This window comes from Triticum aestivum, chromosome 2D, assembly GCF_018294505.1.
Source record: "Triticum aestivum cultivar Chinese Spring chromosome 2D, IWGSC CS RefSeq v2.1, whole genome shotgun sequence".
In the NCBI taxonomy this organism is placed as follows: domain Eukaryota; kingdom Viridiplantae; phylum Streptophyta; class Magnoliopsida; order Poales; family Poaceae; genus Triticum; species Triticum aestivum.
Genome location: NC_057799.1, coordinates 166,873,683 through 166,896,731, shown reverse-complemented (window position 1 = coordinate 166,896,731; position 23,049 = coordinate 166,873,683). Strand labels below are relative to the sequence as shown.

Sequence of the window (23,049 nt, the reverse complement as noted above, 5' to 3'; positions counted from 1 at the left end):
AAATTTAAAAAAAGTTAAAATATTACATTCCAACATTGTTACCCCCTTTAACCGCCCACTGATACTTAATCAGATCTTTCTTCAGCTGCTCATGAGTTGGTCGATGTTGAATTTGTTGATGTATTTGAATAAACTCTTCAAATATGGTCGGAATCTGGTCTGGAAGTTCCATAGTGTCACCCATGTTCTCAAATTCTTGAGGTGCAATAGCATCCTCACCCTCATCCTCCACGGTCATGTTGTTGTTGGGGAACGTAGTAATTTCAAAATTTTCCTATGCACACACAGGATCATGGTGATGCATAGCAACGAGAGGGGAGAGTGTGTCCACGTACCCTCGTAGACCGAAAGCGGAAGCGTTAGCACAACACGGTTGATGTAGTCGTACGTCTTCACGATCCGACCGATCCAAGTACGAACGTACGGCACCTCCGAGTTCAGCACATGTTCAGCTCGATGAGATCCCGCGAACTCCGATCCAGCAAAGCTTCACAGGAGAGTTCCGTCAGCACGACGGCGTGGTGACGGTGATGATGTTGCTACCGACGCAGGGCTTCGCCTAAGCACCGCTACGATATGACCGAGGTGGAATATGGTGGAGGGGGGCACAGCACACGGCTAAGAGATCAAGAGATCAATTGTTGTGTCTAGTGGTGCCCCCCTGCCCTCGTATATAAAGGATCGGGGGGAGAAGGCTGGCGGCCAGGAGGAGGGCGCGCCAGGGAGGAGTCCTACTCCCACCGGGAGTAGGACTCCCTCTTTACCTAGTTGGAGTAGGAGGGGGAAAGGAAGGGAAGGAGAGAGGGGGAAGGAAAGGGGGCGCCCCCCTCCTTGTCCAATTCGGACTAGAGGGGGAGGGGCATGCGGCCAGCCCTAGCCGCCCCTCCTCTTCTCCACTAAGGCCCATCTTGCCCCATTAAACTCCCCGGGGGGTTCCGGTAACCCCCGGTACTCCGGTATATGTCTGAAACTCCCCGAAACCATTCTGGTGTCCGAACATAGTCATCCAATATATCAATCTTTACGTCTCGACCATTTTGAGACTCCTCGTCATGTCCGTGATCACATCCGGAACTCCGAACTACCTTCATTACATCAAAACACAAAAACTCATAATACAATCGTCACTGAAACTTTAAGCGTGCGGACCCTACGGGTTCGAGAACTATGTAGACATGACCGAGACACGTCTCCGGCCAATAACCAATAGCGGAACCTGGATGCTCATATTCGCTCCTACATATTCTACGAAGATCTTTATCGGTCAAACCACATAACAACATACGTTGTTCCCTTTGTCATCGGTATGTTACTTGCCCGAGATTCGATCGTTGGTATCTCAATACCTAGTTCAATCTCGTTACCAGCAAGTCTCTTTACTCGTTCCGTAATACATCATCCCGCAACTAACTCATTAGTTACAATGCTTGCAAGGCTTATAGTGATGTGCATTACCGAGTGGGCCCAGAGATACCTCTCCGACAATCGGAGTGACAAATCCTAATCTCGAAATACGCTAACCCAACAAGTACCTTCAGAGACACCTGTAGAGCACCTTTATAATCACCCAGTTACGTTGTGAAGTTTGGTAGCACACAAAGTGTTCCTCCGGTAAACGGGAGTTGCATAATCTCATATCATAGGAACATGTATAAGTCATGAAGAAAGCAATAGCAACATACTAAACGATCAAGTGCTAAGCTAACGGAATGGGTCAAGTCAATCACTTCATTCTCCTAATGATGTGATCCCGTTAATCAAATGACAACTCATGTCTATGGCCAGGAAACATAGCCATCTTTGATCAACGAGCTAGTCAAGTAGAGGCATACTAGTGACACTATGTTTGTCTATATATTCACACATGTATTATGTTTCCGGTTAATACAATTCTAGCATGAGTAATAAACATTTATCATGATATGAGGAAATAAATAATAACTTTATTATTGCCTCTAGGGCATATTTCCTTCAGTCTCCCACTTGCACTAGAGTCAATAATCTAGATTACACGGTAATGATTCTAATAGTTCACATCATCATGTGATTAACATCCATAGTTCACATCGTCATGTGACCAACACTCAAAGGGTTTACTAGAGTCAATAATCTAGTTCACATCGCTATGTGATTAACACCCAAAGAGTACTAAGGTGTGATCATGTTTTGCTTGTGAGAGAAGTTTAGTCAACGGGTCTACCACATTCAGATCCGTATGTATTTTGAAAATTTCTATGTCAACAATGCTCTGCATGGAGCTACTCTAGCTAATTTCTCCCACTTTCAATATGCATCCAGATTGAGACTTATAGTTATCTGGATCAGTGTCAAAATTTGCATCGACGTAACCCTTTACGACGAACCTTTTGTCACCTCCATAATCGAGAAACATATCCTTATTCCACTAAGGATAATTTTGACCGCTGTCCAGTGATCTACTCCTAGATCACTATTGTACTCCCTTGCCAAACTTAGTGTAGGGTATACAATAGGTCTGGTACACAGCATGGCATACTTTTAGAACCTATGGCTGAGGCATAGGGAATGACTTTCATTCTCTCTCTATTTTCTGCCTTGGTCGGGCTTTGAGTCTTACTCAATTTCACACCTTGTAACACAGGCAAGAACTCTTTCTTTGACTGTTGCATTTTGAACCACTTCAAAATCTTGTCAAGGTATGTACTCATTGATAAAACTTATCAAGCGTCTTGATCTATCTCTATAGATCTTGATGCTCAATATGTAAGAAACTTCACCGAACTCTTTCTTTGAAAAATTCCTTTCAAATACTCTTTTATGCTTTCCAGAAAATTCTACATTATTTCCGATCAACAATATGTCATTCACATATATTTATCAGAAATGTTGTAGTGCTCCCACTCACTTTCTTGTAAATACAGGCTTCACCGCAAGTCTGTATAAAATTATATGCTTTGATCAACTCATCAAAGCGTACATTCCAACTCCGAGATGCTTGCACCAGTCCATAGATGGATTGCTGGAGCTTGCACATTTTGTTAGCACCTTTAGGATCGACAAAACCTTTTGGTTGCATCATATACAACTCTTCTTTAAGAAATCCATTAAGAAATTTAGTTTTGACATCCATTTGCCAGATTTCATAAAATGTGGCAATTTGCTAACATGATTCGGACAGACTTAAGCATCGCTACGAGTGAGAAAATCTCATCGTAGTCAACACCTTGAACTTTGTCAAAAACTTTTTTTGACAAGTCTAGCTTTGTAGATAGTAACACTACTATCAGCGTCTGTCTTCCTCTTGAAGATCCATTTATTTTCTATGGCTTGCCGATCATCTGGCAAGTCAACCAAAGTCCACACTTTGTTCTCATACATGGATCCCATCTCAGATTTCATGGCCTCAAGCCATTTCGCGGAATCTGGGCTCATCATCGCTTCCTCATAGTTCGTAGGGTCGTCATGGTCAAGTAACATGACCTCCAGAACAGGATTACCGTACCACTCTGGTGCGGATCTCACTCTGGTTGACCTACGAGGTTCGGTAGTAACTTGATCTCAAGTTACATGATCATCATCATTAGCTTCCTCACTAATTGGTGTAGGAGTCACAAGAACAAATTTCTGTGATGGACTACTTTCCAATAAGGGAGCAGGTACAGTTACCTCATCAAGTTCTACTTTCCTCCCACTCACTTCTTTCGAGAGAAACTCCTTCTCTAGAAAGGATCCATTCTTAGCAACGAATGTCTTGCCTTCGGATCTCTGATAGAAGGTGTACCCAACTGTCTCCTTTGGGTATCATATGAAGACACATTTCTCTAATTTGGGTTTGAGCTTATCAGGATGAAACTTTTTCACATAAGCATCGCAACCCCAAACTTTAAGAAACGACAAGTTTGGTTTCTTGCCAAACCACGGTTCATATGGTGTCATCTCAACGGATTTAGATGGTGCCCTTTTTAACGTGAATGCAGCCGTCTCTAATGCATAACCCCAAAACGATAGTGGTAAATCGGTAAGAAACATCATAGATTGAACTATATCCAATAAAGTACGGTTATGACGTTCGGACACACCATTATGCTGTGGTGTTCCAGGTGGCATGAATTTGTGAAACTATTCCACATTGTTTTAATTGAAGGCCAAACTTGTAACTCAAATATTCGTCTCTGCGATCAAATCGCAGAAAAAAATTTATTTTCTTATTACAATGATTCTCCACTTCACTCTGAAATTCTTTGAACTTTTCAACTGTTTCAAACTTATGTTTCATTAAGTAGATATACCCATATCTGCTCAAATCATCTGTGAAAGTGAGAAAATAACGATACCCGCCGCGAGCCTCAACACTCATCGGACCGCATACATCAGTATGTCTTATTTCCAATAAGTCAGTTGTTCGCTCAATTGTTCTGGAGAACGGAGTCTTAGTCATCTTGCCCATGAGGCATGGTTCGCAAGCATCAAGTGATTCATAATCAAGTGATTCCAAAATCCCATCAGCATGGAGTTTCTTCATGCGCTTTACACCAATATGACCTAAACGGCAGTGCCACAAATAAGTTGCACTATCATTGTTAACTTTGCATATTTTGGCTTCAACATTATTAATATGTGTATCACTACGATCGAGATCCAACAAACCATTTTCATTGGGTGTATGACCATAGAAGGTTTTATTCATGTAAACAGAACAACAATTGTTCTCTAACTTAAATGAATAACCGTATTGCAATAAACATGATCAAATCATATTCATGCTCAACGCAAACATCAAATAACACTTAATAGGTTCAACACTAATCCCGAAAATATAGGGAGTGTGCGATGATGATCATATCAATCTTGGAACTACTTCCAACACACATCGTCACTTCACCCTTAACTAGTCTCTGTTCATTCTGCAATTCCCGTTTCGAGTTACTAATCTTAGCAACTGAACTAGTATCAAATACTAAGGGGTTGCTATAAACACTAGTAAAGTACACATCAATAACATGTATATCAAATATACCTTTGTTCACTATGACATCCTTCTTATCCGCCAAGTATCTAGGGCAGTTCCACTTCTAGTGACCAGTCCCTTTGCAGTAGAAGCACTTAGTCTCAGGTTTAGGTCCAGACTTGGGCTTCTTCACTTGAGCAGCAACTCGCTTGTCGTTCTTCTTGAAGTTCCCCTTCTTCCCTTTGCCCTTTTCTTGAAACTAGTGGTCTTGTCAACCATCAACACTTGATGTTTTTCTTGATTTCTACCTTCGTCGATTTCAGCATCACGAAGAGCTTGGGAATCGTTTCCGTTATTCCTTGCATATTATAGTTCATCACGAAGTTCTAGTAACTTGGTGATAGTGACTAGAGAACTCTGCCAATCACTATCTTATCTGGAAGATTAACTCCCACTTGATTCGTGATTGTAGTACTCAGACATTCTGAGCACATGCTCACTAGCTGAGCAATTCTCCTCCATCTTGTAGGCAAAGTACTGTCAGAGGTCTCATACCTCTCGACACGGGCATGAGTATGAAATACTAATTTAAACTCTTGGAACATCTCATGTGCTCCGTGGCGTTTCAAAAAAACGTCTTTGAAGCCCCGATTCTAAGTTGTAAAGCATGGTGCACTAAACTATCAAGTAGTCATCATATCGAGCTTGCCAAACTTTCATAACGTCTGCAGTTGCTCCTGCAATCGGTCTGTCACCTAGTGGTGCATCAAGGACATAATTCTTCTGTGCGGCAATGAGGATAATCCTCATATCACGGATCCAATCCGTATCATTGCTACTAACATCTTTCAACTTAGTTTTCTCTAGGAACATATCAAAAATAAAACAGGGGAGCTAAACGTGAGCAATTGATCTACAACATAGATATGCTAATACTACCAGGACTAAGTTCATGATAAATTAAAGTTCAATTAATCATATTACTTAAGAACTCCCACTTAGATAGACATCCCTCTAATCATCTAAGTGATCACGTGATCCAAATCAACTAAACCATGTCTGATCATCACGTGAGATGGAGTAGTTTTCAATGGTGAACATCACTATGTTGATCATATCTTCTATATGATGCACGCTCGATCTTTCGGTCTCCAGTGTTCCGAGGCCATATCTGCATATGCTAGGCTCGTCAAGTTTAACCCGAGTATTCTGCGTGTGCAAAACTGGCTTGCACCCGTTGTAGATGAACGTAGAGCTTATCACACCCGATCATCACGTGGTGTCTCGGCACGACGAACTTTGGCAACGGTGCATACTCAGGGAGAACACTTTTATCTTGAAATTTAGTGAGAGATCATCTTATAATGCTACCGTCAATCAAAGCAAAATAAGATGCATAAAAGATAAACATCACATGCAATCAATATAAGTTATATGATATGGCCATCATCATCTTGTGCTTGTGATCTCCATCTCCGAAGCACCGTCATGATCACCATCGTCACCGGCGCGACACCTTGATCTCCATCGTAGCATCGTTGTCGTCTCGCCAACTATTGCTTCTACGACTATCGCTACCGCTTAGTGATAAAGTAAAGCAATTACAGAGCGATTGCATTGCATACAATAAAGCGACAATGATATGGCTCCTGCCAGTTGCCGATAACTCGGTTACAAAACATGATCATCTCATACAATAAAATATAGCATCATGCCTTGACCATATCACATCACAACATGCCCTGCAAAAACAAGTTAGACGTCCTCTACTTTGTTGTTGCAAGTTTTACGTGGCTGCTACGGGCTGAGAAAGAACCGTTCTTACCTACGCATCAAAACCACAACGATAGTTCGTCAAGTTAGTGTTGTTTTAACCTTCTCAAGGACCGGGCGTAGTCACACTCGGTTCAACTAAAGTTGGAGAAACTGACACCCGCCGGCCACCTGTGTGCAAAGCACGTCGGTAGAACCAGTCTCGCGTAAGCGTACGCGTAATGTCGGTCCGGGCCGCTTCATCCAACAATACCGCCGAACCAAAGTATGACATGCTGGTAAGCAGTATGACTTGTATCGCCCACAACTCACTTGTGTTCTACTCGTGCATATAACATCTACGCATAAAACCAGTCTCTGATACCACTGTTGGGGAACGTAGTAATTTCAAAATTTTCCTACGCACACACAGGAGCATGGTGATGCATAGCAACGAGAGGGGAGAGTGTGTCCACGTACCCTCATATACCAAAAGCGGAAGCGTTAGCACAACGCGGTTGATGTAGTCGTACGTCTTCACGATCCGACCGATCCAAGTACCGAATGTACGGCACCTCCGAGTTCAGCACACGTTCAGCTCGATGACGTCCCGCGAACTACGATCCAGTAGAGCTTCACAGGAGAGTTCCGTCAGCACGATGGCGTGGTGACGGTGATGATGTTGCTACCGACGCAGGGCTTCGCCTAAGCATCGCTACGATATGACCGAGGTGGAATATGGTGGAGGGGCACCGCACACGGCTAAGAGATCAATTGTTGTGTCTAGAGGTGCCCTCCTGCTCCCGTATATAAAGGATCAGGGGGAGGAGGCCGGTGGCCAGGATGAGGGCGCGCCAGGGAGGAGTCCTACTCCCACCGGGAGTAGGACTCCCCCTTTTCCTAGTTGGAGTAGGAGGGGGAAAGGAAGGGAAGGAGAGAGGGGGAAGGAAAGGGGGCGCCCCCCCCCCTCCTTGTCCAATTCGGACTAGAGGGTGAGGGCGCGCGCGACCAGCCCTAGCTGCCCCTCCTCTTCTCCACTAAGGCCCATCTTGGCCCATTAAACTCCCCGGGGGGTTCCGGTAACCCCCGGTACTCCGGTATATGTCCGAAACTCGCCGAAACCATTTCGGTGTCCGAACATAGTCATCCAATATATCAATCTTTACGTCTCGACCATTTCGAGACTCCTCGTCATGTCTGTGATCACATCCGGGACTCCGAACTACCTTCGGTACATCAAAACACAAAAACTCATAATACAATCGTCACCGAAACTTTAAGCGTGCGGACCCTACGGGTTCGAGAACTATGTAGACATGACCGAGACACGTCTCCGGCCAAATAGCGGAACTTGGATGCTCATATTCGCTCCTACATATTCTACAGATATCTTTATGGGTCAAACCGCATAACAACATACGTTGTTTCCTTTGTCATCGGTATGTTACTTGCCCGAGATTCGATCGTCGGTATCTCAATACCTAGGTCAATCTCGTTACCGGCAAGTCTCTTTACTCGTTCCGAAATACATCATCCCGCAACTAACTCATTAGTTACAATGCTTGCAAGGCTTATATTGATGTGCATTACCGAGTGGGCCCAGAGATACCTCTCCGACAATCGGAGTGACAAATCCTAATCTCGAAATACGCCAACCCAACAAGTACCTTCAGAGACACCTATAGAGCACCTTTATAATCACCCACTTACGTTGTGACGTTTGGTAGCACACAAAGTGTTCCTCTGGTAAACGGGAGTTGCATAATCTCATAGCCATAGGAACATGTATAAGTCATGAAGAAAGCAATAGCAACATACTAAACGATCAAGTGCTAAGCTAACAGAATGGGTCAAGTCAATCACATCATTCTCCTAATGATGTGATCCCGTTAATCAAATGACAACTCATATCTATGGCTAGGTAACATAGCCATCTTTGATCAACGAGCTAGTCAAATAGAGGCATACTAGTGACACTATGTTTGTCTATATGTCCACACATGTATTATGTTTCCGGTTAATACAATTCTAGCATGAATAATAAACATTTATCATGATATGAGGAAATAAATAATAACTTTATTATTGCCTCTAGGGCATATTTCCTTCAGTTGTGCATGGTCACACAACATGTCATCACCTCCCACAAGGTCTTCGGATCCCATTGCTTAGCAAGTCCCATTATTGCTTCTGAGATTGCCAAGAGCCTCTCGGTGTCTGCCACAATTGGTCCTATCAGGTACTAAGATCCAAACACCTCGACCACGGCGGTTGCAAACCTGACATGGCATCTCCGCATGTTCTCTCAGACACCCATAGGTACTCGTCCCACGAATCAACGGCCACGCTATATGCAAGCATCCGGAGTGTGGCCGTGCACTTCTGGTAACCAGAGAAGCCAATCCTTCCCATGGTGTCCTTCCTCAAGATGAAGAAGTCGTCATAGGACCGGACACCATGATACAAACGATTGAAGACAGTCTTGCGCATCCGAAAACGCCGAAGAAAATGATCAACGAAGAGTGCATCGGGGACAAAGTAGTCGGCCATCTGTGTCAAATGGTCGTGCGCCCAGTTGCGGTTGAGCCCTCGATGACCCTTGATCGATCCCTTAAAATTGAGAACATGCTCCTGCGCATGCTCCGCGTCTTCAAGGACCGCATGCATCATCGTCGTCTCATCCGTGTAGTCCTCCTCGTCGGACAACTCAACATAGTGCTCGTATATGTATTCCAAATCAGAATTCATTGCTAGAAAGAAGAAGGAAAAACTTTTTTAGCTCCGACAATTCATCAAACAGTTGCCGGGTATGGCGAGTATAGCATGAGCGGATGGTACCTGGCGGGGCGTTCGGAGGAGAGGGGTTGAACGGCGACGGACGAGAAGCGGGGTGGAGCCCGGCTGGAACGCTGGAGGTGATGGACACGTAGAGTTCCAGTGGAGGTGTGGCGTGGCGGCCGGGGTGGTGGAGCGACGGCGAAGGTAAGCGAGAAAGAAGGAATGATAGAAATGAGGAGGATGAAGGCATGGGGTCCAAGAAAGGTTTTTGGTGGGTTGAGGGTATCGGAGTCCTACTTGTCCGTTGTCCAGACTCCATCAAAGCCCCCACATTTATCTTGAGTTTACTGCAATGCGTCCAGACCGATGATACAAGCCCGTGTTCAAAGGCAAACCGTGTCCTGATGATGCGGTCCGGAGAGTTGTGGATGGTTCGAGAGTCCGTCTTGAAGATGCCATTAGAATGCCAGATATAATTGGAAGGAAAAAGGACAGATGCAGACGTGCAGCAGGTGTCGAGTTGATGTTCTCGTGTCCCTGCAGCAGCCAGGGAGGCTATGAAGATGATTCGTGTTTCTGCTTGTCTCCCTCGCAAAAGAACATACTCCCTCCGTTTCAAAATGTAGTGCTTCCTTTATTCTCGTGCTTTAACTTTGACCATAAATTTAATCAACAAGACCGACTGCGGTGGGAGTAAAAATTATACCAGTAAATTCGTATTCAAAAGAAGTTTTCAATTATATAATTTTTCTCCCGTCACAGTAGGTCTCTTTTATTAAATTTATGGCCAAAGTTGGACCTCGAAAAGCACGGACGTACTATATTTTGGAATGGAGGGAGTACTGCATGTATGCTGAGGGCACCGCACATATCTTTTCATTTCACAATTTATTTGCCAACTTTATGCTATACCAAAGATAAGCTGATCAACCAGAGCAGCTCCTCCCTTCACTTCCCCAATCCCCCAGAGTCCCAAACAGTGATAGTGAAACAAGGTCCAAGAAAAAGCTGTCGCTACCAGCTAGGGCAACAGCTGAGCCTGAGCAGAGCAGGTCACAGGCACACAGTTCAGATAAAGGGCCTTTTCCCGGCCGGGGTCTTCGGCCGCGGCTCACGGCAAAATTAACAAATTTGACAATGAACTGCTTATGAAACTATTTCACGTGACTGATTTTTTTATGTGACGCCCGACACGAAGGCGCCACACTACACTGTGTAACGTCTCACAGATAGGCGCTACACGCCTGGCCAGCGTTGCACCTGTGTGATCCAAAAATTACTAAGTCAATGTGCAGCGCCTAAGAGCTAGGCGCCACACTATACAGTGTAGCGCCTAGCTTCTAGCCGTTGCACTAGTGGTTGCTTCATTTTGTAGTGCAACCACTAGTGCAGCGCCTGAGAGCTAGGCGCCACTCTATACAGTGCAGCGCCTAGCTCTTAGCCTCTGCACAATGACTTAACAATTTTTAGGCTAGTCTGGGGTGCAACGCTGGCCAGGCGTGTAGCGCCTATCTATGAGGCGTTGCACAGTGTAGTGTGGCGCCTTCGTGTCGAGCGTCACATAAAAAGGTCAGCCGCGTGAAATAGTTTCACGGACAGTTCATTCTGTGATTCGATTTCATCCACGGGTTAAATTTGTTAAATTTGCCGCGGCTCACCAACCCTTTCACGTGATCCAGCAGTCTCGCTGTCAAACAAGGGAATCAGCCAGCCCCCCTGTCGGCCGATCAATCATGCGCTAATCGCTTCGGTTCCTCATCGTGTCAATAGAATAATAACACGCGCCCCGCTCAAACGGTGCAGCGCTAGGTTATGTGCGTGCGTGCTTGATTGATTAGGAAAATAGATTCAAGAAAGAACACCGGCATTAGATAAATCTGCACCGGACCACGGTCTCGCCTTGGTCGCGGCCCGTGCGTATTTGTTGCTTGTACACAAGTGAACGGTAGAATAGAGTTTTTTAAAGCCACCGCAAACATTGCTGTTCTGGTACGTTGGTTTTATGGGGTCTTAGCATGATGATTTCCCGATTGTCTGCTACAACAACAAAAAATCCGCTTTAGGGAGGGAGGGACGATGACGATGGTGCGCCTTCGGTTTGCTTCAGTGCTTGTAGTCGTCGCTAGTTGATCTACAAATCCAAATGTATTTCTTATTATTTTTTAGTGTTCGTTGTACAATAATGATTGAAAATGAATAGATTGAAAGTTTTCTCGAAAAAGAAAAGAAGCCATAGTATTTTATTTTATTTTGAAAAGGGGATGACCCCTGGCATCTGCATCTGGACGATGCATATAACCATTTTATTAACTATTCACAAAAACCTTACAAAGTAATACATCAGTAAGTCTAAAGTCATCATCTTGACAACATCTGTCGCTACTCCTATGCACTTGATGAAGGGTGTCGAATGTCCAAGCCGAATACCAAACAGACCTTGCAACAAAGCCTAACTTCTAAAGCCGGAGGCCCCAACCAAACCTCTTGCTGGGTCTGAGGCACACACCGTCTGGCGCACTCTCAGAGGCCGCCATCGCCGTCTTTGATCGATCCATCTTCAGAGCAAGTACTGACACATCGATCTTGGTAGGCCTGTCATCGACGCCACCACAGCGCCAGACAACGCCACCTTCCTATGCGCGTCCATTATCATACATCCGTCGCCGAGACCCTGTTGCGCCATGCCACTGAGACTCCACATCGCCGATGCGCGACATGAAACACCGCTCCGCCGCTAAATCCGTGTGCTGGTCCCTCAAGCCAATGCACACCTCCAAGAATGATGCCCTCAAGGAGGGAACGACACAAGAGCGCCGCCATCATCCGATCAACTAATCAGGGGTTTTCCCTGGAGGTAGCGGGAGGAGTGGGAGCTTCACCTCGATGATGGCCTTCATGAAGGAAACGATGCCAAGGGCGTCACCATCACCGGCTCTGGCCACCGGCCGAAGACCAGGTTTTCACCCGGATCCATCACAAGAACATCCAACCGACAACATGTGCATCTGCAAGACCACCTTCAAAAGCCCCAGAGTTGGCCGCCTAGATCCGACGATCGTCCACAGCCGCACTGCCACTGCGGTGTATCCTGACGCTCCGGCCACTGCCAAAGGGCACCACCACTTGAGCATGGAGGAAGGGATGCCACCCCACCGCGCCATGCCGGAGGAGCCGTTCTAAGGAGCCGTCTCTGTACCAAACGGGATCCGGGGTCGAATCCATCGGACCGCCGAGCAGCTCCACCTTCGACATAGGTACGTCCACGCTATGCAGCTGAGGACGATCTGGGCCTCACCGCCCGGGGCTGCCGCTCCGGCATCCACTGCAACCTGCGTTGCCCGACGAGCCAGACTGGCCTAGGCGCCCTAGCCCCACAAGCCGTCGTCTGCACCCGGCCAAGCACACACCTCCAGGTCTGCGCGCAACCATCTGCGTGTCCGCACCAGCCACCACTGTCGTCGGAGTTCTAGCCGAAGCCGCGCCACAGCGCCCTGGACAGCGCGGCGCATCCGCGTGCAGTTGCCACCCCGCGTCAACAGCTCCACTAGGAAGGGAGAGGTGGCCCCGACGCCGCCTATGTTCGCCGGGCTTTGCCCGTCGGCACGAGCCGGCAGCGACGAGGAGGAGGAAGAGCCATGGCATGCTGGTGCTTCATCAAAGGAAGTACCGGGGTCAAATTTACTCTTCGGGCTTATTGCGCAAAACACTGCATATTGGTGTAATATGAGCCAGCTAGATCCAATCCATCATTTGATTCTATTTGCGTCATCTCTCACTAGTGGGTCCTGTTTGTAAGTGTATGTGTGGCAAAAAAAACACACGTCATGTTCTTCTTTTGTGAAAAAAGAACGCCACGTTAGCCGGCTTGGACTAAAAAGAGTTATAATATGTCCCAAAACTATGGTCAAAATGAGTTGAAGTTTCTCTAAATCAATACTTGGTTCCTATATTATTTGTTGGATTCATTGTTTTTCTTGAGAATATTGAATTAAAAAAATGATTGAGCCAACAAATTAATCTCAAAAGATGTCCAAATAAGCTCAAAGGTTCAAATCGGTACAGGTATATAAATGTATGGTTTAATGATTTTTTTATGTTAGGTTTAAATGAAAAATTATAACAGCAAATAAAATTGCAAATATTGGTAGCTTTTGACATCAAAAATCATGTTAACATCTACTCCCTCCGTCCCATAATATAGGACGTTTTTTGATACTAGTGTAGTGTCCAAAAACGTCTTACATTATGGAACGGAGGGAGTAGTCAAATGATGGTTTGAAGCTTACTGAAACAGGTTATACCAATAGATGATGTATTGTGCAACAAAACTGAAAAATACTTCCTTCGTCCAGAATTACTTGTCACGGAAATGCATATAAACAGGTCTATCTGCAACTAAAATACATCTAAATACATCCATTTATGTAATAAATAATCTGAACGGAGGGAGTTGGTGTTATATGTGAAAAATAACCCCACTAGTTGATGTTTCGTGCAACAATACTGAGAGAGAGGAGTAGGTGTTATATGTGAAAAATAACCCCACTAGCTGATGTTTCGTGCAACAATACTGAGAGAGAGATCAGCTGAGCAGTCAAGCTTTACATCCCATCATTTCCATGACTTTCCCTTCTCGTGTCCTCTATCATTTCTTTCGCCTGCACCACACACAGCCAAGGGACACGTACGCCAGTTACCATCCAAAGCCCAGACACTTTTCTCGACCTTCCTTGGGAAAAAAATGCTAATCCCTCTATTTCTAAATATTTTTTTTTAGAAATTTTAATAAATGACTACAGACGAAGCAAAATGAGTGAATCTACACTTTAAAATATGCTTATATACATCCGTATGTAATAGTTCATTTAAAATCTCTAAAAAAACAAATATTTAGAAACAAAGGGTTAGTTGGGTCGATAACATTTGAACTGAGATAGGCACTTCCATCTATAGAGAGAGAGAGAGGAGTGTATCGATACCAATAACAAGTGCATGATAAGCAGCACAAATCCTTGCTTTTTGAGACGTGAGTTTGGCTCTTTTTGCTGGGTATGCTTGTGACCAAGGAATATATATAAATCCCCATCTCTTTGATCTTTGTGCACTACAACAGTACACTACTACAAAGAAAATGATTGATAGGGCACTATTATCGTATCAAAATCCAAGGATAGCTCTTAGCTGCATCAGGGAAAGTGGAAGGCATCAGGCATGTGTGTGTGTCTGTTTGTCACCTAGCTTTGGTTTGCTCTGTTTAGTCTTTGTCAGGGGTCCCCAAATACTTGTCCCTAGCGGCCAATGATATTTCAAGTTGTTTTGTGCGTGTGTGCCTTATGCGGCTGGACACATGAGGATGGTGACAAGGAGGATGGTCGGCGCCCCCACATGGTCATGTATAGCATATTCACTTGGGGGCTTGGGGCAACTCCAGCGGGCTACCCAAACAGACGCAAAATATCCCCGCTTTTTTTATTTCTAAGAGTGGAAGTCCGCTCTTTCCGTGCATGGTATCCAACGGGGCGACTGGTCCGCCCTTTTTTATTTATCAAATTATCATTTTCACCGTTCTTTACATTTACAACCAAATAAACAAATGAATGAAACATTGACATGATTAAACAAATAAGTCACATGGTTAATGTAAAATTAAGACACTTATTTTGGGACGGAGGGAGTAGTTTACAACCGAATGAATTTAAAATAATTTGATAGAAAATGAGAAGATACAACTGTTGGCTTACTATGTGAGTCTACATATGCTTAATAAAATCATTTTATCGGATGTGAGTTGTCCGATCACGCATTTCATGATGATATTGGATGAACTGTACAAACGTTGTCGCTCCACTCTCAGGCTCAACTAAATCACCTTGCTGATCCCATCTTTACCCATAATAGATGTTCTCTACGATTATATTGTGCGTGATCACACAAGCAGTCATCGCCTTACACATAATTTCAACGATCTATGTTCTAGCAGAGAGAAGAGTGAGTGTCAAAGTAAGATTTTGTTGAGTCTACGCTCGAGATGTCGAGCCATTGTGATGAACATGTCTGAGCAATCCCATTTGTACTCCACATATGGGTTTTCTTTTGAGGAGTCCGGATATTTGGCGCAGCTTTTGTGGGAGCCCGTTGGACATGCATTTTATGTTCGAACATATGGAGGGAAATGGGATTTTACTAGCTACTTCCTCCGTTCACAAATATAAGATGTTCAAACTTTTTACTAAATCAGATAAGCACGTTTTAGTTCCCTCATTTCAGTCTATATATAGATCATATATTGATATATACTCCCTCCATTCCTGAATACAAGCCTTTTTAAAGATTCCAATACGGACTACATACAGAGCAAAATGAGTAAATCTACACTCTAGAATACCTATATACTCCCTCCGTCCCAAAATTCTTGTCTTAGATTTGTCTAAATACGGATGTATCAAATCACGTTTTAGTATTAAATACATCCATATCTAGACAAATCTAAGACAAGAATTTTGAAACGGAGGAAGTACATTTGTATGCAGAATTTATTTTCGATGAACAGATCCGGTATTGGACCAGAAGAGCAATGGCTAATCTCTGGGAGTAGATCATATTGAAATATCCTGAACATCTTATATTCATGACATAGGGAGTAATTTCCAAGCTACCAGGTCTTCCAATCCAGAATTTATTTTCGACGAAAAGATAGAGCCCCAGAAGAGCAATGGCTAATATAATATGCATAGAAAATAAATGCAGCCGTTCACTAATGATAGAATAGGTGTACCAAATGATAATGAGTATCCCAACACTCAAGCAGAACAAGTGGCTCTGGAGGTAAACACATTAGCCAAGTCAGAAAAGGAGATAAGATCCTCATGGTGGAAGGAAAAAAGACAAAAGTTAGAGACCATGCACATTAATGAGCCTCCCTAAGCTAGTTTGGGATTCTCTCGCAAACCGTTCAGGAATGACTCAGCTTTCGATTCAGTTCTCTGAATCGCTCACTACATGCAGATCTGTGTTGCCATATCATAGACAAATCCTTCTGGGAACAGAGCAGAATCACAAAGGCTGTAGCTAGCACATATCTACTTGGCAGAAGTTTTATCAAGGAAGCTACACTTGTCTACAAAACGTCTCAAAATAACTCAAATTCTGCTACCCTTGCTAAAGATCGTTCAACCACCACTTCTTATCTTGGTAATATCCAGCAACGACAAAACCATAGTAGAACTGAACATACCAACAACTATCCTTCAATTCCTGCAACATCATATGCATTATAAGTACAGATGATAACAAGAATTTATTTCAACAAAATAAAATACATGTTCAACCAAAGTGGGACGGCAATAATAGCTGACAAAGAAACATGATACTTTTGCAACTCGGTAACAATACATGGGGCAAACGAAATATATCTTCTCCATATTTTGCTTAGTACATGCATTATTAGGCAGATACTAAACCAAAAAAAAACTTATTTATCGTTTTTGTGCAGCCACAATTACATCAACCTGTCAATGTGGACACCCAACCTTCATCCCAACTCATTTTGTTTACAGTTTGACCACCTATGTCATCCTTGGGATATAAATGTGCAAATTCAAATTAGTGTTTGAGCAAGTTATTATTCTCAGGGGAATAAATCTGTGCAAAAACTCAGGAAAATATTCTTACCAATGCAATTTCACCAATGTGCAATAGAAGCATATATAAACTAAACAACATGGTTACCGGAATGTTATTGACTTTCTACAGCCTTCAAGGCAAAACTAAAACTGTTCATTCCCATGAGAATAGACTGTAACTAGGTGTGATATTAGTATAATAAGAGAATTTGTATGATGTGGAAGTGCCATTAACAACAAACCTAAGAATTTCATGTGGCTGGTGAAGATAATTATACATACATTGTTGAGTAATAAACAAGCAAAAACGTTTAACAACATGCACTACAAGATTTTAAAACACAATCCATATAAGAACTGGTGGAATGTTCAGACTCATGGTCAAACATGAAATATGCCCTTCATTCGCCTAAATCAGCTATGCAAAGAGGCCAAAAATATATATATATCAAATATGGTTCCTCAAGGAAAAAACAAATACCGACAGCAGTGTACTTTCAAAAAAACTGAAATTGGTAATTCAATGAATGAAATCACAAATGATGCTGCTCTTGTGAATATTCCACTATATTTCAAACCTAATGTAGTCTTCTATATCAGCTAGCCCCCACTACTAGATTTCTCTGCGCATCCGTGCTTCCATGCCAACTGAATTATTGACACCCGTCTAATGAAAATTGTGTCACATGTCATGCATGTACTCATAAGGTCCTTTTTACATTAATCTATCCATGCAAACAATGCAACCTCGTCAAGTCATGCGTGTCTTTTTTCCGATCGAGTCAAGTCATGCATGTCTATCACAAATTAGAAAAAATCGTTAATTATTGTTGGTCATGGACAGTGTGTTGGACATTTGGAGTTAAAAGATATAGCTCATGCTTCACACTTTTGTTAAAAGATGGCATCGAGTTATGCTCAATTTAAAAGATTCTTCTCTTTTTATATATCATTGTCACATACTTCGTGGTTTTTATTTTTTAGAATGTAAACCGAGAACAATCATAAACTAGTTTTTCCATTAGTTTTAATTGTTTTTAAGCACATGTTTATGTATTTGTTTTAACACGATTCCCGGGGCAACGCACAAGGCATCATCTAGTTCTTATAACAAGCTTGCACACATACAAGTTTGTTGATTACAGAATCCAGCATTGACAAGCCAGGATGGGATCTGACATAAGTCACATAACTAACAATTGCATTTATTACAGGTACCAAATAATGGATGAACCTAAATTTGGGCAAGGGCGGCCCAGCCCGAAAAAAACAGGCAGGGATCAAGCTTTGATTTTGAGCCCGAAAATAACCCAACCAGGCCTGAAATACCCCAGATAATAATTAGGCTATCGCATCTCTTTCCCCATTCCTGTAACCCTAGCCTACCAATCAGGCAACCGCACAGAGTGTTGCAGCACCAAGGCCGCCCATCTCCGACGAGGCGAGGCGGCGTCCAAGGAGCCGGCGCTGCTAGCTGCGTCCAAGCCATCGTCATCTCCAACATGGCAGAGCGTGACATACAGGGAGTCGTAGCCCATCTCTGGCGCGGTGAGGCGTCATCCAAGCATTCGCCCGTCTCGGGCGCTGCAAGGCAACGTCCAGGCCGTGGCCCATCTCCAGCGCGGCGGCCCCAGGACATCTCCCTCTTTTCGTGTGTAGAGGCATGCCCCCTGCAGTCCAGTGCCTCCCCACCTCTTCAGCAACAGGGACGTGGACAAAAGCACGAGCTGCGGCCATAAACACTGATCGAAGCTGCGTGCTTGATAAGCGCTTGCCGTTAGATGTGCGTGATGTCGATCCATACCTGACCCGTGATGTGTGTGCTTGCTGGGTGATTTGTGCGTGCGCTTGATGTGTGATGTAAGTGCATGCTTGATGTGTTGAGCACTGAATCGTATTTGTGTCTCGAACAGTAGATATGCAGGTGTATGCTATTTTAAATTGCAAAATGGAGAATATCTATAGCTAAAATGTGATAAATCTGTTTGCTATCGGGCTTACAGGCCAGGCCTCGGGCCTCAGGCTTTTCTGTCAGGCCAGGCTCGGGCTTGAATTTGAGCTTGATATTTCTACCCTGGACTTTTGCATGAACTGCCCGAGGAATACCCAATTTCAGATGAACCGATGGTATTAGAATAAAAAAGAGACATGGCAAGACACAGCAACCCCCCTTCAATCCACAATAAATGGACAAAAGCATCATGCACATGTCATAAGGTTGGGTGAGGGGTATTTAATTTTGGAATCAGGTAATCGGGGTATTTAATTTCGTGCAGGAAGGTCATAAGCATGGGTGACATCATTAAATAAGTAGATGGTCAGATTTTTGCCTTTGAGCTGGGCTACACTCAGTAAAAGAGCCTTCTATCGAAAAAAGATGTGTTACAGATGTTCCAGTATATTCCTCTGTTTGGAATAGAGAAAAGAGCCTTATGCTCAGAATTTACTTGTTGTAGAAGAAACTTATATTAACAACTCCTACCTCTATCCCTAAATATAAGACGTTTTTGCTGTTCAATTTGACCAGCAGAAACGTCTTATATTCAGGGACAGAGGGAGTACTTTTTTTTGCGGGATGTTAACAACTATTTTGAAATAAAGGCGCTCTAACAAAATAACTCCTCTGAAGATTATATAAAGGACGGATTGACATTCTAGAACATATGTTCTGTTGCTAATTGACAGTGCTTTCAGAACTTTTATTTAGGATATCAACTGTCAAGTTGACTCATCATTTAGTGAGAACCGACTATTTTACACTTTACTGAGACATTGGTCTGGGTCGATTGCAAGTGCGTAAGTATCTGTAAATTTTGCCGTTTATATAGTTGAATAAGAACAATCTATCTACTTGGGATTGGTATTGCTTGCAGGAATTGGCAACAGTACATTATAACAACTCAATAATGCTTCCTCTGCCCGTCATTTGTCATTCCCTCCACTTGACCTGGAAAGGGGTATGCAACTTTGATTTCTTGGAGATTTATTAATGAAGGTCCAAACATATTAGCATATTTTGATGAGATGTCACTATGAAATAATACTCAAAGGCATAAGATCAATTTTTCTTCATGTTATATATTCTAATATATATTCCCAGAGAGTAGATATTTGCTTTACTTTTCTTGGTATCAGTTTGGAGAAAAACTAAAATTGAAACGATGCTTGTTTTAGTCACTGTAACTACCTTACTGAATTCTAGAAAAAAAATGTGTTACAGAAATATTAGCTCAAGGTTGAGGAGATGAACTTTTATTTTGTCCCCTTGTTACACTTCAACAACCTAAGTTTTGACTAGATTGTAGCATTGCTTGCTACTGAGAATTGGTAAAGAAGTCCCAGAGTCTTTGTGCAAATAAGCTATTTATAGTGAATATTGCAGCCCAACTTGCAGCTTCAGTCGGTAACTTGTGGAATTATTACTAAATGTGTTTTGTGCAGGTTTCAGCCTTCAGTATTTACGATGCTGAACTTTAGTTGTAGGACAAAATGCTCCTATTTGTGATCTATGGGATTTGCATGTAGCTAGCTGAATAAATATATATTGTACTCCCTCCGTAAAGAAATACTCTGAACTCTGTATTTCCTTCTTCACTTTCAACAACACTTAATTGTACATTTCAAAGTATTTGGGTTCATGGCAAACTAGAGTTCATGGTTTAGCAAGACTCCTGGAAGACACAAATTTGCAAATAGAACATGGAGAAGAACTCCACTGTAATCCACTAATACGAATAAGGCAACAGATCAGGATGGTGTTTCAAGGATTGAAATCAATTAGGATAGTTTAGATAAACAGATCGGACTTTATTTTTCGGAATTTGGAATTGGCTTCATGCAGCCTTTTATATATGTCCAGTTCAAAGATTTTTTGTCCGACTGGTAGTGTCATCACTGTAATGGTTAGAGAAAACGGCACGACAAGGCACACGTATGCTTCTAGTATTAACTATACTTTGGAAGTTTGGATCATACTAGGACAGACCCAGTGCTAGAAGCTCCCAGACCAGGTGGGGTCTGGGGAAGGATTATACGAGGCAAGCCTTACCCCTGTACAGTGCAATGCAGAGAGGCCGCGTCGAATCCAGGAGCTCTTGGCAAAAGTGGGGAGTACTTTGGAAGTTCGGATCATACTAGAATGATGCTAAATCATATTTAAAGGGCTGTAATCAACACATACTATGCTGTTTTACAAATCAAAGTAATGAAGGGTGAGTGACAAGACTGCAAGTGTGTGACTCTTCAACACATTCCGATTGATAGTTTCAATTACTATGGACGATTGTTCCCTGAATTTGACATTAATTGTGCACCTTTACAAGATGAAGCTCTGTTCTTATTACATGGTAGCACACATCACCAAGAATCGACATGCAAAATAAGTCAGATCACAGCATACTTAATCCAACCCGCTATCTAAACCTGGACCTTCACTCAAATTATACCTCTACAACACAATTGTGATCATAGCGAGCGGGAAATAAGAAGACATACTTACCATCACATCACATGCGTGGCTGTGGGCGAAGGATCATGATGAGGATGTCTATGGCCATGAAGGCGACGAGCGGGCTGAGATCGAGCTTGCGGCCGAAGACGGGCGGCACGACCTCCCGGCAGAGGGCGAGAAAAGGGTCGCAGAGGTCTCGCAAGGCGGAGAAGGGCTGGCGGTCCCAGGGGATGTTGGGAAACCAGGAGAAGAGCACCCCGACAAGCAGAACCTCCCGGTAGACCCCCAGCCAGCGCACGGCCGCCGACATGGCCGCCGCAACCGGCGGGCGCAGCGGCGCGAGGTTGATGCTGCGCAGGCCAACCTCGAGCGGCGCCAGAAGGCCGCCTACGGCAGAGGCGGCGGCGGCGGCGGCGCGCGGGGGCGGAGGGGACGCACAGACGCCACGGGGGAGGCGGAGCGGGCGAAGAACTAGGGTTCTGGCGGGTAGGAGACGGGTGGCCGGGCTCGGGAAGGGGAGGAGCAGGGGCGGCCTTGTGCACGGGGACACGAGGAGGCCGTTCATCTTACCCGGACGCCGGTGGAATATTCTACAAGGATTGGATTGGGAGAAGAGGAGGAGGCAGAGGAAGACGCACAGGCAGGAAGAGAAGGTCGCGAAGGGTGTGCGTGTGGATGGAAAGGATAGGGCGAAGCAGACCAGGCCAGATGGGCCGGCCCGGCCCGGACTAAACGGGCCAGGCATGCGCTAATAGACGGGTGGCCGGGCCGGCACTCGTGCCGCGCTCTCTGGGAACAAGGAAACGGGCCGGCCCATTGACACATTTAGCCCACCAGTCTCCCTGATTTTGGGCCTATTTAGGCTGTTTTGGGGGCTAATATATAAAAGAATTAAAAGAAAAAAGTAAACGTGTCGTGTCTGCCGGCACTCGTGCACATATTCGGGCTACGTGCCGGCATGGCCCGATTATAAACGGGCCAGGCACACGGGCTATTGGGCCAGCATGCCAAGACCGGCCCATTTGGCCACCTTTGAGGTGAAGGGAGGATATTAAGTAGAACTTCAGGAGTATTAAAAATTCTTACCACCATAACTAACAAAGTTTTATAGAAGCGCATAAAATATCAGGAGAAAATACAGTCGGACTCACACGGAATTTATCAATATGGAGGACGATATGGAACTTAAGTTATCCTACCAAGGTTAAAAATTTCCTCCGACAAACTTTGTTAGGATCTCTACCATCTCGGGTGACTTTGGCTAACAGACATATAAAAGTCAGTGGGCAATGTCCTACATGTGGTACAGGAACAGAGGATACCAAGCACCTGTTATTCACTTGTGCAAAAGTTAAAAGGTATGGCGGTGATTGGGTTTGGACTTTGCTATTGACAAAGTATGTGTTGTGGATCTTGCGCGAGAAATTGTGCTAGAATATTTATTGCTACAACCAGCTGAAGAATGTGTGGTCCCCGAACTGGGAAATTCAACAGAAGCAATTGCTATTGGTTCTTGGTAT

General features: G+C 44.0%; 1 protein-coding gene across 1 annotated transcript; it reads right to left on the bottom strand.

The window, feature by feature from the left end:
• Positions 1–16,212: 16,212 nt before the first annotated feature.
• LOC123052382 (ylmG homolog protein 1-2, chloroplastic) lies at positions 16,213–22,205 on the bottom strand. Its single transcript, XM_044475530.1, has 2 exons — positions 21,578–22,205; positions 16,213–16,711 (listed from the first exon to the last, which is right to left on the bottom strand). The coding sequence occupies exon 1, from the start codon at positions 22,092–22,094 to the stop codon at positions 21,585–21,587; it is 510 nt and encodes a 169-aa protein (XP_044331465.1). The 5' UTR covers positions 22,095–22,205; the 3' UTR covers positions 16,213–16,711; positions 21,578–21,584.
• Between the last annotated feature and the right edge of the window lie 844 nt (positions 22,206–23,049).